This window comes from Leucoraja erinacea, chromosome 33, assembly GCF_028641065.1.
Source record: "Leucoraja erinacea ecotype New England chromosome 33, Leri_hhj_1, whole genome shotgun sequence".
Classification (NCBI taxonomy): domain Eukaryota; kingdom Metazoa; phylum Chordata; class Chondrichthyes; order Rajiformes; family Rajidae; genus Leucoraja; species Leucoraja erinaceus.
In genome coordinates, this window is record NC_073409.1 from 8,365,345 (window position 1) to 8,380,959 (window position 15,615).

A 15,615-nucleotide genomic window follows, 5' to 3' on the forward strand; every position below is an offset into this window, starting at 1 on the left:
CAGCAAGTCATCCTTGCCCTGAGAGATAAGGGATATATCATTATAAGGCTGAAAAACAAATATGAAGCAAAATAGTATAATGACAGCTACACAATGTAATTCGATAAATTAATCCTTTAGAAAGCAGAAATATAATGAACTATCCTCTCTAGCTTTGCGGACACTTAACCACCTGTAGATTGTGTAGGAAAGAATTGCAGATGCTGGTTTAAATCAAAGGTAGACACAGAATGCTGGAGTAACTCAGCGGGTCAAGCAGCATCTCTGGAGAGATGGAATGGGTGATGTTTCAGGTCAAGACCCTTCTTCAGACTGATGTCAGGTGAGTGGGCGGGACAGATAGAATATAGTCGGAGACAGTAGGACTGGTGGGAGAACTGGGAAGGGGGAGGGGATGGAGACAGAGAACGCAGGGGCTATTTGAAGAGTGCCCCTTGTCCTCTCCTTTCACCCCATCAGCCGTCGCATACAGCATATAATCTTCCAACACTTTCGCCACCTCCAACGGGATCCCACTATTGGTCACATCTTCGCACCTTCATTGTCAGAGGTCCAGCGCAAATTGAAGGAACAGCAACTCATATTTTGCTTGGGTCGCTTACACCCCAGCAGTATGAACATTGACCTCTAACTTGCTTTCCCTCTCTCTCCATCCTCTCCCCATCCCATTTCTCCCACCAGTCTTACTGTCTCCGACTACATTCTATCCCTGTCCTGCCCAGTCACCTGACAGTCTGAAGAAGGGTCTCAACGAGAAACATCACCCATTCCTTCTCTCCAGAGATGCTGCCTGACCCGCTGAGTTACTCCAGCATTTTGTGTCTACCACCTGTAGATTGTCAAGTTTGTGGGGATAGTTCATTACATTTCCGCGTTCTAAAGGATTAATTTATCAAATTACATTGCATTTATGGTTTGTACAAAAACTGAAGTCTTAGACATACTGACAGATATTTGCTGACATTTTATTCACTTGTCTAATGGATAATGGATACTTCAGTGTGAAGATGTCACTATTCACAAGCATTTCAATTCAGGAATATGCCTTAACAGCCTGTCTCAGAATGGACTGGCACGAAAACTTTCTCCATTTATTTCAATGCAGTGGATCTGCTCCAAAATGCCACAGTAACTCTTAAGTTACTGTATAATTCTTTTGAATTCTTTGAATATATTTATAACTTTGAATTTATTTACTTTTTAAGTAAAATATTTGTTTTATTTTTGAAACATACACAGCTGGGGATGGATAGCTTACCCAAAGGACATGTTTTTCCAGCAGTATGTAGCTGGGACCTATTTTGGCCCCACCACATAACAAGATATATATTGAAGAATTCCCGTGTAGCAGAAGGCCTCATCCATTACTTGAAAGATTTTGTGCCACAATTCCTACTTTTATAAACCATGCAAAGATGATGTGGTTTGCTGCAGATGACAAATGTGTTGCTTTTGAGTACTTTTAATTATGAAATAGGAATATGATGCCAGAGGAGGCGTTTCCAATTATGCAATACTTTGAATTCCGCTGAGGATTGAGAATGACTGCTTCCACTCTTCTGTGTGTTCTGAGATAATGATGAGACTAATGATGGGAATCACAGACTCCAATACAGGATGGCAGTGGTGCTTGATGCAAATGCAAGTAGTTTGGGATGTGGTTCACTGCTTATGCCATTTACACTGGGCTTCTGTGCATTTCCAAAGGAACATGAATATCTCTAGGCCTCCCTGATTCCCAGGAGCCAGTGGTGATGTTACAGATTTTCAAAGAGGCTTTGAGAACTCCCTAATGTTTTCCTCTGTCCACCTGATTATATTTTGCTGTGACAATACTCAGAATAGACAGTCAGGCATGTGAGAGACGTGCACATTGGAGCCAACATAGTGCAATTAGAAATAAATACAAGATGTTGAAGATGCTCAGCGGGCCCGGCAGCATATGTGGAGAGAAGAAGAGTTAATGTTTCAGGTGAATCACTTTTCTTCAAACTGGAATATGTGTTTTAAATTGCAGAAAAGAGGAGGGGCAGAGAGAATAAAAGGAATATTTGTGAACGACTGGAGACCAAGGTTGACCAACATCTGCAACATCTAAAAGAGGATAGTACGGGCTTACAAATCATAGCTAACCTTTCTGTAAGAGGTATAAGTGGAAATAATAAATGGGGACAGAGAAGAGAGAGACAAAACAATGCTGAATGTAGAACCTATCAGTTGCTGCAAAATCTTAAATAATAGAAATTCATGATACTCAGAAGATCACTTACCAACTACGGAGAGAAGAAAACAAACTTAATGTTAAAGCTTCAGGCTTTTCTATCAGAACTGGCAGTTCTAACACATAGAAAAGTGGCTGGTTACATTAAGTTGCATTCAATATTGGGTCGCAATGTTTGAAACATGTTAGATGAAAGATGAGGTGCTATTCCTCAAGCTTGTAATGTGCTTTGTTGGAACAAAATAGGGAGGCAAAAACACATGGGTCAAAATGGAAGAGGGATGAAAAATTAATGTTACAGCAACTGGAAGCACTCAACAATCATGTTGATGGAACAGAGGTGCTCTCATATCTGTATTTAGTTTCTCCGCATCAAGAGGACGGGACTCAGTACACCAAATTGGCAGGAGAACAAATAATACTTTACCTGGAAAGGGTCCCAGGATGATGGAATGGGAGGTGATGTAAGGAAAGGTGTTGTATCTGTTACTGTCGCGTGGAAATGGTTGGTTACAATAGAATCACCACACCACAGTGGTTGGCAATGTTGCCTCACAGTTTGATCCTGAGTTCAGGTGATGTCTGTAGAGTTTTCACTTTCTTCCCATGACCATGCGATTTTATGCCAGGTTGTTGGGTGTTCCCCTACATCCCAAAAACATGCTGGTTGGTAAGCTGGAGATTTGTCTGTGGAGTTTGCACATTCTCCCTGGGACCACGTGTGTACCCACCAGGTGCTTCGGTTTCCATCCACATCACAAAGGTAGATTAATTGGCCACTGTAAATTTTGCTTAACGTGTCAGTGAATGTTAGAATCTGGAGGGGAGTTAATGTGAATATGAGGGAAATAAAGTGGGTGCTTGATGGTCAGTAAGGTCTCAATAGGCTGAACAACCCATTTCCATGCTTTATATGTCCTACTCATTACAATGTTCTGCACTCACAGCCCCAGTATTGTTTCTTTCTTTTTCTCTTTGTCTTCATTTATCGCCATCTATCTGTTGTGGACCTTTATTGTAGGATGCAGCTTGATCGAGGAGCTTTGTTCTAAATATGTTTGGTGTTAGATCCATTCTCTCATAGGTTTCAGTGAATAGGTCATCAACAACTTGGAGCTTGTCCTCAGAACATGCGCATACACTAGTGCTGACTGCGCTCAACAGCTCAAATAAATTCAAGGAAAACAAGTCAAGTTTGCACAGCCAGTTTTCAATGCTGGTATCATTTTAGTGAATCTTCACTGTAAACTCTGCAACCCCAATATATCTCACTAGCCAAGATCAAGTACAGTATTCTTCGATCAAAATTCTTAAGTTTTGTCACATTGTACCATTGTCTCGTTGTCCCAGTCAAGTAAAGGTGAATCCATCAAGGCAGTTCTACTGAGGCAATGTGTAATTAATGTATATCAGGAATCACATCGGTATTGGGTCAGTCAAACACACAGAAAATGCCTCAGAGTAATTTAGTAGAAAATATTTGGAAAAATCTTTTTGGCCTCCGAAGGTAGTTTAATAAAACTCCATGAGGCATATGTGTTGAATTTCAACATCGACAAATCCACATACCTCTCAAACTGGAAATGTCCTTGATTCTTATGGGTTCACCTTTAAAGAGCTAAAGTGTCTGACATCTTAAGTGAAGGGCTTAACTTAAGATCAGAGGAAAGGTCCAGAACTGAAAAGTCATCTATCTATTCCTACACATGCTACCTAACCCGCTGAGTCCTCTAGCATTTATTTTTGGCTTAAGTGAATCTTGCATTCAAAGGACCAATTTTAAAATCTAAATAAATCTTAACCTTTTTATTTCAATGTTATTTCCTTACAATTAATACCAAATGATCTTTCAGTCAGAAAAAAATTCGGTGCACTTTATCATTTAAAAAATATCAAGTGGAACTCCTCATTCTACCCTTTTCCGTTGAAAAAAATGATTTCCAGAGTCTGATAGCTTAAAACTTTGATCATTTCTTGACCTTCTCCAAGGCCTCAATTTCTGTCATGTCCGTCAAAGTGAGTAAAATTGAGATACATTTCTAACGTCTGCTGTGAGGGGCTGAACAGCAAACTTCTACTGTCTTCATGGTTTATTCCTCATATCATGGCTTATACACAGCGACATTCATTGCATGGTCATAGCACCTTCTGGGTTCATCATTGGCTAATCATGTCTGATAGAATGTCATAGCATCCCATTCACTAAATCCATTTGTGTATGTTATTTTTCTAGATGATTTGTCAGAATGTCCCATGCTTTTCCATGTTATGTCTATCCATTTGCTTTGTTTTTACAGTCTTAAAATGGCTGAAAAGGACCAGGACCCACAGAAAGTCCTTTAAAGGTAGAGTTCGGCCAAGACCCTTACTTGGTCCAGACTGTGTTATATGTTGTTAGTGCATGGCAACTCCAGTGTATAACGATCATTTCACTTGCTCAAACATCTTGGGTACAATCCAATTCTTCCCATTTGTTTCATGCTCCATTCTGTTGCACCGACAGGACTTGGCACTGAGTAGGTCAATGAGTTTCGTGATACTATTTATCCCGAATAAATAGATTTTGTTGGACAAATCCGGAATAAATTATATACTAATCTCAAAGTATTACCATCCTTGACAGACAAATTGTTTTGAGTTGTGTTGGACATGATGTTTGATATATAGATAGGACACGAGATGAGACGCATCATTAAATTCATTCAGACTGCCACCAAGCCATAGCTTCCTTTTTTAATGAGAAAAAAGAGGACTTTTTTTAAAATACTAAAATCATCAAAAGCACAATCAAGAAATTATATTTAGTAGGTGTCCATTCATAGAGAATGACACACATAAATTTACTTTAAAAAGAGGAAATTCCACCCTATCATGAGATAAGCTTGGGTGTACTGATGATGTTTAAAAGGTGATCGAAAGTTAGTAACATAAAATCAATTGAGGTAGAAATACCTGTCGTTTAATGTGTGTTACATGTGCTGTTTAAAAAAAAAAGATGTCATGTGGAATCATTCTGTTAAAATCAAAAGAAAGATAGCCAACTGATTATTTAGTTTATGCAAAACACAAGGTGCTCGAGGAACTAAGTAGGCGAGGCAGCATCTGAGGAGGGAATGGATTGGTGGTGTTTTAGATCAAGACCCTTCAGCCAAGACCTGAAACATCACGTCTATTCCTTCCCCAGATGCTGCCTGACCCTCAGAGTTCCTCCAGCATTTTGTGTTTAGCTCAAGATTCCATTAAGTAAGTAAGTAAGTAAGTCGACATTATCGACAGTTTCCTCAGTCTCCTAGTTATCCAATCTATTATTTATTTATTTCAATTAATTATATATATTGCCCCAGCAGGAGAGATAAATCATATATTACTGTAATTTTAAACACACCCACTGATGGTGTGCTTTCAGCAACTTTCTCTCTACAGTGCTGCTGGTGCTGCCACCTAATGAACAGTCAGAGTACCTTTTCTGAAATAAATGACATCTGGTAGCTTGGCCGTTGAGATTATATTTTGCTCCACTTTCAGCAGGCTTACATAAAAGCTGCCCTGAGCAAAACTGTTTCTCACTTAGTATTTACTTTATCCTCCTTGGTAAATAGATAATTTGAAGTTTTAGAAACATAAAACGCGTATAAGACCATAAGAGGAATAGATAGAGTAAATGACAGCGTCTTTTTCCCAGGGTGGGAGAATCAAGACCAGAGGACATAGGTTTAAAGTGAGGGGGAAAAGATTTAAAAGGAACTTAAAGGGCAACTTTTTTACACAAAAGGCAGTGGATATATGGAACGAGCTTCCAAAGGAGGTAGTTGAGGCAGGTGCTTTCTTAACGCTTAGAAGATATTTGGACAGGTATATCGATAGGATAGGTATAGAAGGATATGGGTCAAATGCAGGCAGGTGGGACTACCATAGATGGGGCATCTTAGTTGGCACGGGCAAGATAGACTAAAGGGCCTGTTTCTGTGCTCCTTTACTTAGACTGTGCATTCATGTCTTACTTTAAACATTTCAATATATAATTTAAACCGTTAATAAATTGGCAATATTAGCAATACCAGTCATACTGCTAAGAAATTTAAATTATTTTAAACTCTGCCCTCGACATGTCCAATTCAGTGTTGGTCGGCATGGAGAAGTTGGGCTGAAGAACTTGTTTCCATGCCGTATGACTCCATGACTCTATGACTTGATTAAAAAAAAATAGAAATCATTTGTCCTCTATGTTTTCAAAATAAAAAATATTTGTTATATTTCATGAGGTCATTATACCTGTTAAAATAAGTATAGTTATTGAAAGGCAGTGGATATATCAATGTGTAAACCCCACTGTTTGCAACTAAGCTGTAAAGGCTGACTGCTATTTCCAGCCCAATGGAACCCGAATTGGGATTCCACTTATTAAGTGAAAATTGTATGTGCTCGTAATTTATGAATCCATTAATAGCCACTTTTAACTTCTTCATGTTTTCGATGATGATGAATGAATAGTTCTTTGTTTTGGTAGTGTCTTCAAACTATATTCAAAATAGATAGTTAACCATTGCGTTATAAAAGAGAATCAGTTCTAATTGAAAGGAGATTCCCTCACCAGAATAAAACATAACTATGTAGTGATAAACTTATTTTGCATGTGTCTTACTGTAAACATATCAATTTCACTGGAAAGTCTATTGATTTAGTGATGAATTACCTGTGGCATCTACCTGTTTTTGCTCAGTCAGAATGTTGAATTCATGTCTCACTCCTGAGACCTGAGCAAATGATTAAGAGTGATGCTTCTACACATGACTAAGAAAGTACTACACAGCCGAAGATGCCACTTTTAAATGAGATATTTAACTGGGGCTCTATCTGTATATCCATTGACACCAAACTGTGTCATTCCATTTCTGTGAATTCTTCTTGTACATTGTTTAATTTTACTTCAAAACCAACATCACTCAAATTTCTTGTTTGACTGTGCAAGGTTGTTGCATGCAGATCAACATAAAACGCTGTGAAGCTATTGGGTATTCTGAATGGATGAAAGCCACATATTAAATGCAAATTTGTTTTTGCTATTGTTTATGTGAGGAGTTTGAATTAATCTCTGAGAGCAGTTTTAATTAGTCTGAATTTTTAACCTTTTACACTTTTTAAGTATTTACTAATCAATATTGATTAGATAAAGTAGTAATTAAAAATAGTATCTAAAATGGGACATACAAGCTGATTGAAAATCATACTAAGTTTTAATTTGTAAACATTTCCCATAACATCGCATTGCTTTCTGGGAATATGTTGTGCTCAAAATATTTTCTGCATATTCAAAAATAGAGGATTGTGCCCCCTGGTTTCCAGTTACTAGTTTGTTGTCATGGACAAGATGGTATATATTTAAAGTTACTAACAATCTCATACACAAAAGTAAAACATGCTGTAAATCTATACATTTCAAATTTAGCCAAAGAGATTAAACAATGTTCTTCACAATCAGTTTAAACCTTTACTTCTGTCTAATATTCCCACAGCTAGTGTTTCTATTTAATATTTATTACCTCCTGTGGAGGGGCATATTTATTATCTACTACCTGTACTTTAATTTCAGTGAAAACAAGAACAAGGAATAATGCTGTTGTTTTCAATTTCTGTTCTTTTCCCCCTAGCATTTGCATTTTTTTAAATTTTCTACCAATATCAGGTGGTTTAAGACACATTGAAGATTTTTTGTATACACGCTAAGGATATCTGTGAAGGCATAATGTTCAGTAATTACTGCTCAGCCTGCCTCACTGTGCCAGGATTGTGAGGAATAGCTGTCAGATTTAAAGTGTTCCTGGCAAACCACAAACTTGCTCAAAATGACTACCAAGCAGGCAAAAGGCAGCTTGCAGTTAGAAATGAGGATACTACTCTGGAAGAGTAATAGAATGAAAGAACAAACTTGCATTTATAAAGCACCTTTCCCATCAGTGCTAATTAAAACACTGCATAGCTAATAAAGTGTTCAAGTGCCCCTCAGTAGTTTAGTGGTGTAATGGTTACGTTACTGGACTAATCTATTTAAGCAATTTGAAAATGCTGTATGGAATTTGGTACTAAAAAGCTGGTTTTCTGTGAAAGTGACCACAAAACCACTGTCATAAAATCATAACTGGCTTACTAATGACTTAACCTGGTATATAATGCAGCCCTAACTAATGCAAGCCACTTGGGTTGGATCAATAATGATGAACTAAAAATGTTGGCATATTCTGAAAATGAATTAAAAAAAATACAGGTAAGAACTAATTTATACTCAATATGATCAATAATTCACCTTTATTCATAAAGCTAATGTTTTTATTGAATATAATAGAATATGTGGGCACATTTGTTATCTGGTTCTATAATTAGTGAAATTAAGATCACAGAGTAATCACTGGGGGAAAGAATGGCTGTTGGTTTGATTGAGAATCACAATGTGACATTAATACAACAGTGACAACTGGAAAATATTCATTTATAGCAACATTTCATCATGTTAAATGTAATAAATGTAGAAAATGATTAAACATTTTTATCCACATCATATAATATTTATAGGGCTGTTTGTGAGCCGTGTTAAAGCCATCCGGTTTTCCCTGATAGAAATTCTCCACACTTCTTCCCAACTCGTTTACATTCTAGCAGATGCGTGCATTCATTCACTGGGTATGGGTATTGCGGCCGAGACAAATGTTTATGGCCAGTTGGCAGGAAATCAGGGGACCTCCTCTTGCACCTTCTCTCAGGCCGAGCTGTAACAACTGTTTGTAGATCCTTTGACGAGGTGAGAAAGTGGATGTGGTGCCTGCCCCACTTCCTTGGATCTACTGGTATGTTTCAACCTTCTGTAACTTTGATGAATTGGTATGTGTTTAGGTTGGAGCACAATGCTGAGATATTAGTTTGACTGGAATATCCATTGATTGAAACATGATGGCAGTAGAGTGAAATACAAGGAAGTGCAACTGCCCTCACAGTTACCGCAACCTGGGATTGACCCTGACCTCTGCTGCTGTCTGCGTGGAATTTACATATACTTCTGCTGTTTCTAGTTTCTCCCACATCCCAGAAACTTGCTGGTTTGTAGGCTAATTGCTCCTGGAGTAGGTTTCTGGGAAGATATTTAGGTGATGACTCAATGAACATATGGAAAGATTGCAGTGAAATAAATAGCGTCTTTGGGTTCTTGGGTCCTCTAAAATATTCCAACTGGAATTTAAACTGGAGGTGGCGAAGCCAGGAAGGGTATAAAGAACACACACTATAGAATTTAACATAAAACATCCCCACACAGCAGAATCAAAGTTTCCCACTGTGTGGGAAGGCACCAAAGTCTTCTATTTTGTAACATGGCATAGACTTGATAGATGAATGTCCTCCTGTGTCATAAAGAGGATTAGTGTATTTCTTTTTAGTGGTGATTTGAAATGAGTATGGATTGTGTTGATTTTCTTTTTGCTGGTCTGGGGCAACACAGAAGCATCGTTTCAGACCTGCATGAGTGCCAATGTATAGTGCTTCTTCATCATGGCTGTTCCATTTTTCAAATAGCCCTGGCATCTCTTCCCTATCACTAGAGACCTTCTGGGATAACTTCACCTTTCCTCTCCATCTCCTACTAGCCATCGTTCACCATTTGGAATCTGAATTTTTACTAGTCTTGTATAGTTCCCTGAAATGTTTTTTTTTTTCTAATTTAAGTATTTTTTAGAATGTTATTGGAAAATAGGTGTCCATTAATTGGAGAGTATTTAGATTTTAGTTTTGACTTTCAATTGGTTAATATAGATTTTGTGTAAATCGGAATGTTGTCTACAAATTCACATGCCTGTATGGATCACAATAATTCATATTGATGATATAATGCATTAGCTCTGCAATTGAGAATTAGTTAAGGATAATAAAATGTATATGAAAACAATTGGAGATGTTCAAGTAGCTGCAAGTAGAAGAAACAGCAATGAAACTTGTGATTGCTAACATTCTGTTAGAGATTTAGGAACATTGGTATAATGTGTGTTGAGTTACAGATTTATTCATTGCCAAATTAAAACACGTCCTTAGTTCCAATATAAACTCTCATCAGAAGTAGACTACAATGAAGGGAAATGTGTTGTGTTAGAAACCACCCAATCTATGATGTTTATTCTTTGTAACCCTTGTACTCCCTGGTGAGATTTGTAAATTATTTCTTGTTTCCTTTAAAATGCTCAAGGAATAAAATCCACAATGTGTAAAGGGACCATAAATGGAATAATGAAACAATCTAGGGCTATAGGTCAACATTCCTTCACTGAACAGTGGGTGAAACAGCAGCTGATGTGCACCATGTGCCCAGAGGTGAAATCTGTTCGGGGGGGTTGAGTTAAGTTGAAAGTTAAATTTCATGTCAATGCATTGAGTGCCAATGATATTCTCTGAGAGTGAAGAAGAGACAAAAGAAAAGGGAGGGACAAGAAAAATAAAGTGAGTTGAGGAAGGTTTAGGAGGTGGCGAAAGAAAGGGATGGGAAGCAGAGAGAGGGTAAGGCAGGGTGAGGTGAGATTGAGGGATGTAGAAATGAAAGGGAAAAGTGAAACCAGTGGGATGTGACCACTGAAGAGAAAGGAAGAAGGGGAACGAGAAAGTGATGTGGGCTGAATAGCAAAGGGGGGGAGGAAAGGTAGCTAATTGGACAGAGAGTTTGATGGAGGGGTGTGGAGGACTGAGTAGGTAAGAAAGGGTGTGGAGGGCAGGAAGAATTAGGACAAGAAAAGGACAAAGAGATTGAAAGAAAGCAATGGAAAGAGTGGGAGTGAAGTATGGAGGGAAGAAAGGAGAGCTGCAAGTAAGGAGGAGTGAAGGATAGAGAATGCTCAGATTATAGGAAGAGGAGGAAGGGAGAGAAGTGAGAATAGTTGAGAAAATAATGGAGGGAGGGAGGGTGAGGGCAAAGCATGAACACAGGTAGATCATTCATCTTGGTGTTATAGAGTCATACAGTGTGGAAACAGACCTTTCAGCCGAACTTGCCCATGGCGTCCAACAAACCCCATTTAAACTAGCCCCACCTGCCTGCTTTTGGCCCTATCCCTCTAAATCCATCTGCTCGAACCTGCTTTCATTCAATAAGATCTTGGCTGAACTTTTACTTCAGCACCACTTTTAGAATATAAAACAGTACAGCACAAGAACAGGCCCTTAGGCGCTCAATGTCTGTGCTGAACATGATGCCAAGACCAACTCTTAGCAGCCTGCACATAATCCATCCATTATCCCTCCATTACCTGCATATCCATGTGCCTATCCAAAAGTCTCTTAAATGCCCTATCGTATCTGCCTCAACCACCACTCCAGAAATTCACCACCCTCTTTGTAAAAAGACTTGCCCCACACATCTTCTTTAAACTTTGCCCCTCTCATCTTAAAGCTATGCCCACTAGTATTTGATTTTTCCATCCTGGGAAAAATATTATCCATCCTATCTGTGCCTCTCATATGTCCCCATGCAACCTCTGGCATTATCCCCTAATCCCAGGCATCATCTTGGTAAACCGCCTCTCAAGAGTCAAGTCAAGAGAGTTTTATTGTCATGTGTCCCAGATAGGACAATTAAATTCTTGCTTGCTGCAGCACAACGGAATATGTAAACATAACACAGAACAGGAGGTAAAAGTTCAGTGTGTCTATATACAATAGATCATATATATATATATAAACAGATAAAGTGCAATAGCAATAATAGACTTATTGTTCAGAGCTTGTTTGATGTTGTGTTTAATAGCCTGATGGCTGTGGGGAAGTAGCTGTTCCTGAACCTGAATGTTCCAGATGTTCACTCTTTCCAAAGTCTCCACATCCTTCCTGACCAGAACTGGGTGCAATACTCCAAATGCAGCCTAATCAACGTCCTATAAAGCTGTATTATGCCTTCCTGGCTCTTGTACTCAATGCCCTGAGCTATGAAAACAAGCATACCATATGCCTGCTTCAACATTCTATCTACTTGTGTTGCCACTTGTAGGGAGTTGTTGACTTGGACCTCAATATCCCTCTGTACTTCAGTGCCATTAATTGTATATTTCCACACATCACATTTACTCCGATTGAATTCCATCCACCACAATCCTCTGTCTTCCATCAGTAAGCAATTTCTGAATCCATATGAACAAGTCATTGTTAATCACATCCACTTTATTCTTTTAGGTCAGCCTAGCATGGGGGACTTTATTCATATGCCGTACTAACCCATACCCCTTGACTCCCTCGTCCAAATTTGCACAGATTAGGTGGGTCAAAGGACATTTTTCCGTTCTTTCTGACTCCAAGAATTCAAGCCTCCACACACCTGGGCCCCAGCACCAACCCCTGTGGCACTCCATTAGGTTCAGTCTCCAAACCTAGCCCAAGAACTAATCTCCAGTCAGCAGTATATTACCATAGTATCACATTCTCCAATGAAACCTTATGAAAATGTGAATACTGCACAACCACGGGTTTATACTTATGCAATTTTGTTAACTACAATCTCAAATCTGATCTCCCTTTCATAAATCTAAGTTGACTGCTGAATCTGATTATTACTTTCAATGTGCCCTTCTATCACTTCCATAATAATAGATTCCTACATTTGCTCTGCAACCAATGTCAGGCCAGCTGGTCTTAAACTGGAAGTTGACAATCAATACGTCCAATATCTCCACTGCCAGGTTTTACCAAACCTTGAAATGTAAGTCGTGAGTCCCAGGATTTATCGACTTTAGGTTCCATTAATACTTCCATACATTTTTAGTATTTTACTGCCTTAAATGGAAATGTATTTGTTGTAATCTATGTATTCATTCTCTAAATATCATATTGGTTGTCTACTGTCAGGCATTTTTAAAGTAGATTTTCAACCTATCAGAACCACAGGTGCCTCATGCATTCATATTTGGTTTTGTTTAGTTTTAAGATCTGGGTTGCAATAGAACTAATTCACTTGCAAACTTTTTTAGGTAATATAATCATTCTTCTTTTTACCCATGTTATTAGTTAGTCCTTTCTCATTGCATATTGAATTAAAAATAGCCTGTTTTCTAATTGGTTCAACAACATAGAACTCTAAATTATCCCATCCTATATGGATACTGTGAATACATCCTCCACCCTACTGCTGCTAATTTGATTTGCATGGTATATGCGTAGGTTGAAGTCCACCATGGTCATTGCATTACAATTGCAATATGGAGTGTGGATGAGGGAGACGGTGACAGTGTGACATTGAATATGAAGATTGTGGAGGGAAAAGGATCAATGATCTGAGGTTAATGAGAGGCAACAAAAGGGTTAACTGGAATTGAATGGTGAGAGGTTGTGGTAAGAATGAATGAGGTAGAATGAGATGGAACAGCATTTGGCACAACATTTCATGCTGGTGCCTCAATGCTGCAGGGACTTGAGATATATGCTGACCTCGGGTGCTTTCTACAGGAAGTTTGCACATTCTCCCTGTGACCACAAGTTTCAGACCAGTGTGTGCTGAAAGGTTAATTGTCTTTTGTATTTTTTTCCTATTGGAGGCAAGTAGCGAGGGGAGAGATAATGAGAAGGAGATGGGGTGAGGAGGGGAGGGCTAAAGAGGAGTGTGGGTGTGGTGCAGGTGAGGAGAAGTGAGAGGGGGCATGAGGTGAGTGTGTAATGGTGATGAAAAGGAGATGGGAGAGGTGCGATAAGGATGTGGAGGGGATGGGTGTGAGCTGCTGGGGGGGGGGGGGTAAAGTGACGAGGAGGGGTTTGGGATGGTGAGGGGTGTGGGGGAGGTGAGGGGTGTGCAGGAGGTGAGAAGTGTGCGGGAGGGGAGTGGGGGAGGTGAGGGCCGTGATGGAGATAAGGGGTGTGAGGAGGAGGTGCAGGGGTGATGGGTGTGGATGGGGAGATGAGTGTGAGGTGAGGGGTGTGGAGGGGAGTCAGGGGTGAGGGGGGTGTGGATGGGGAGATGGGATGTGTGAGAGGTGTGAGGATGAGGGGTGTGGAGAGAGGAGGTGCAGGGGTGTGGAGAGGGAGTCAGGGTGTGGGGGTGGGATGAGGATGAGGTGTGTGGGGTGTGTGATGGGTGTGGAGATGAGGCGAGTGGTGCAGGGGGGTGTGGAGAGGAGTGAGGGGAGAATGTGAGGGGGTGGGTGTGGAGAGGGGTGAGGTGCAGGTGGGGGTGAGGGGTGTGGATGGGGAGATGAGGAGGATGTGTGAGGGGTGTGATGGGTGTGGAGATGAGGCGAGGTGCAGGGATGCGGGGTGTGGATGGGGAGATGAGGAGTGTGGAGGGGGTGTGATGAATGTGAGGGGGTGTGGAGAGGAGATGAGGTGCAGGGGTGAGGGGTGTGGATGGGGAGATGAGGAGGATGTGTGAGGGGTGTGGAGATGAGGCGAGGTGCAGGGGTGAGGGGTGAGGATGGGGGGATGAGGAGTGTGGAGGAGGTGTGAGGGAGAGGAGGTGAGGTGCAGGGGTGAGGGGTGTGGATGGGGAGATGAGGAGTGTGGAGGGGGTGTGATGAGGTGCAGGGGTGAGGGGTGAGGGGGTGTGGAGTGGAGTGAGGGGGTGTGGAGAGGGAGTCAGGGGTATGGAGAGGGGCGTGAAGGATGTGGTGGTGTCGAGGCGGTGTTGAGCTGGGATGGGGCGGCCGGTTTGGGTTCCCCCGAGGGCCGGAGTCTCCCCCTCGGCAGGCGCTCGCTGTCACAGAGGGCGGACCGAGCCAATGAGCACCGGGAGGCGGGGCGGCGGTGCGGTGTCGCCGGGCGAGGTGAGCGGCCAGTGAGCTGGGTATAAATAGAGCTGTGACTGCCGGCTGCGGGCAGTCGGCGGCGAGCGGCGGCGGCGCTGGGACAGACTGACAGACTGACTGACACTCACCAGCAGACAGCGATCACAGCTTCGCAATCCGCGGCGGACAGACGGACATCAGCGGCCGGAGCCTGGGAAACGCTGCTCCCAACTTGCTACAGGTGCGCACTACCCGGGTGGGTGTTGTGGTGAGCGGGTGGTCGGGACCAGGTTGGCAGGGGGTGTTCTGCGTGGCGGTAGTGTGTGTGGGGCAGTACTGGTACAGGTAGTTGTGCTGGCTGTAGTACGTGCCAAACAGTTTCTGATTTCTAGGCTTCTAGTTTGTATTTTGTGCTGCCTTCTCCATTGTGATTCTCCATCAACCACCCGCCTGGCCCCCCTACCAAAATAAGTATGGATTATCTATCAATAATCCATGGCAAACCTGCCCCTCTTCCGAGGGACGTTGACAGCCTGAAACTAGGATTAAACTCAAAGCATCAGCGGCAGGATGAGCCGGAGCCCATTTGTGCACCGCACACTGGTTTATACAACAGGTGTGTAACTTTCTTGTTATCAACATTTGAACACTATATATTAAGAAATT

At 41.1% G+C, this 15,615-nt stretch overlaps 2 protein-coding genes across 10 annotated transcripts in view; both read left to right on the top strand.

Moving 5' to 3' along the window:
• The window catches only part of LOC129712625 (cell surface hyaluronidase-like), an 80,756-nt gene that overhangs the window by 22,206 nt on the left and 42,935 nt on the right, over positions 1 to 15,615 (top strand). For 6 of the 8 annotated variants that reach the window (XM_055661197.1, XM_055661195.1, XM_055661192.1 and 3 more), the window contains one exon: positions 4,519 to 4,566. The exons of 1 other annotated variant lie outside the window; for it this stretch is intronic. In XM_055661197.1, coding sequence (XP_055517172.1) covers positions 4,519 to 4,566 — 48 coding nt within the window. Of the gene's footprint in view, positions 1 to 4,518; positions 4,567 to 15,214; positions 15,566 to 15,615 lie in introns of those variants that run through there. One more of the 8 variants, XM_055661199.1, reaches the window with a different exon arrangement.
• Positions 14,971 to 15,615, top strand: part of cemip (cell migration inducing hyaluronidase 1) — a 118,407-nt gene continuing 117,762 nt past the window's right edge. Inside the window, exon 1 of one of the 2 annotated variants that reach the window (XM_055661201.1) lies at positions 14,971 to 15,205. The gene's annotated coding sequence lies outside the window, so the exon portion shown is untranslated. The remainder of the gene's footprint in view (positions 15,206 to 15,615) is intronic. The other variant, XM_055661200.1, reaches the window with a different exon arrangement.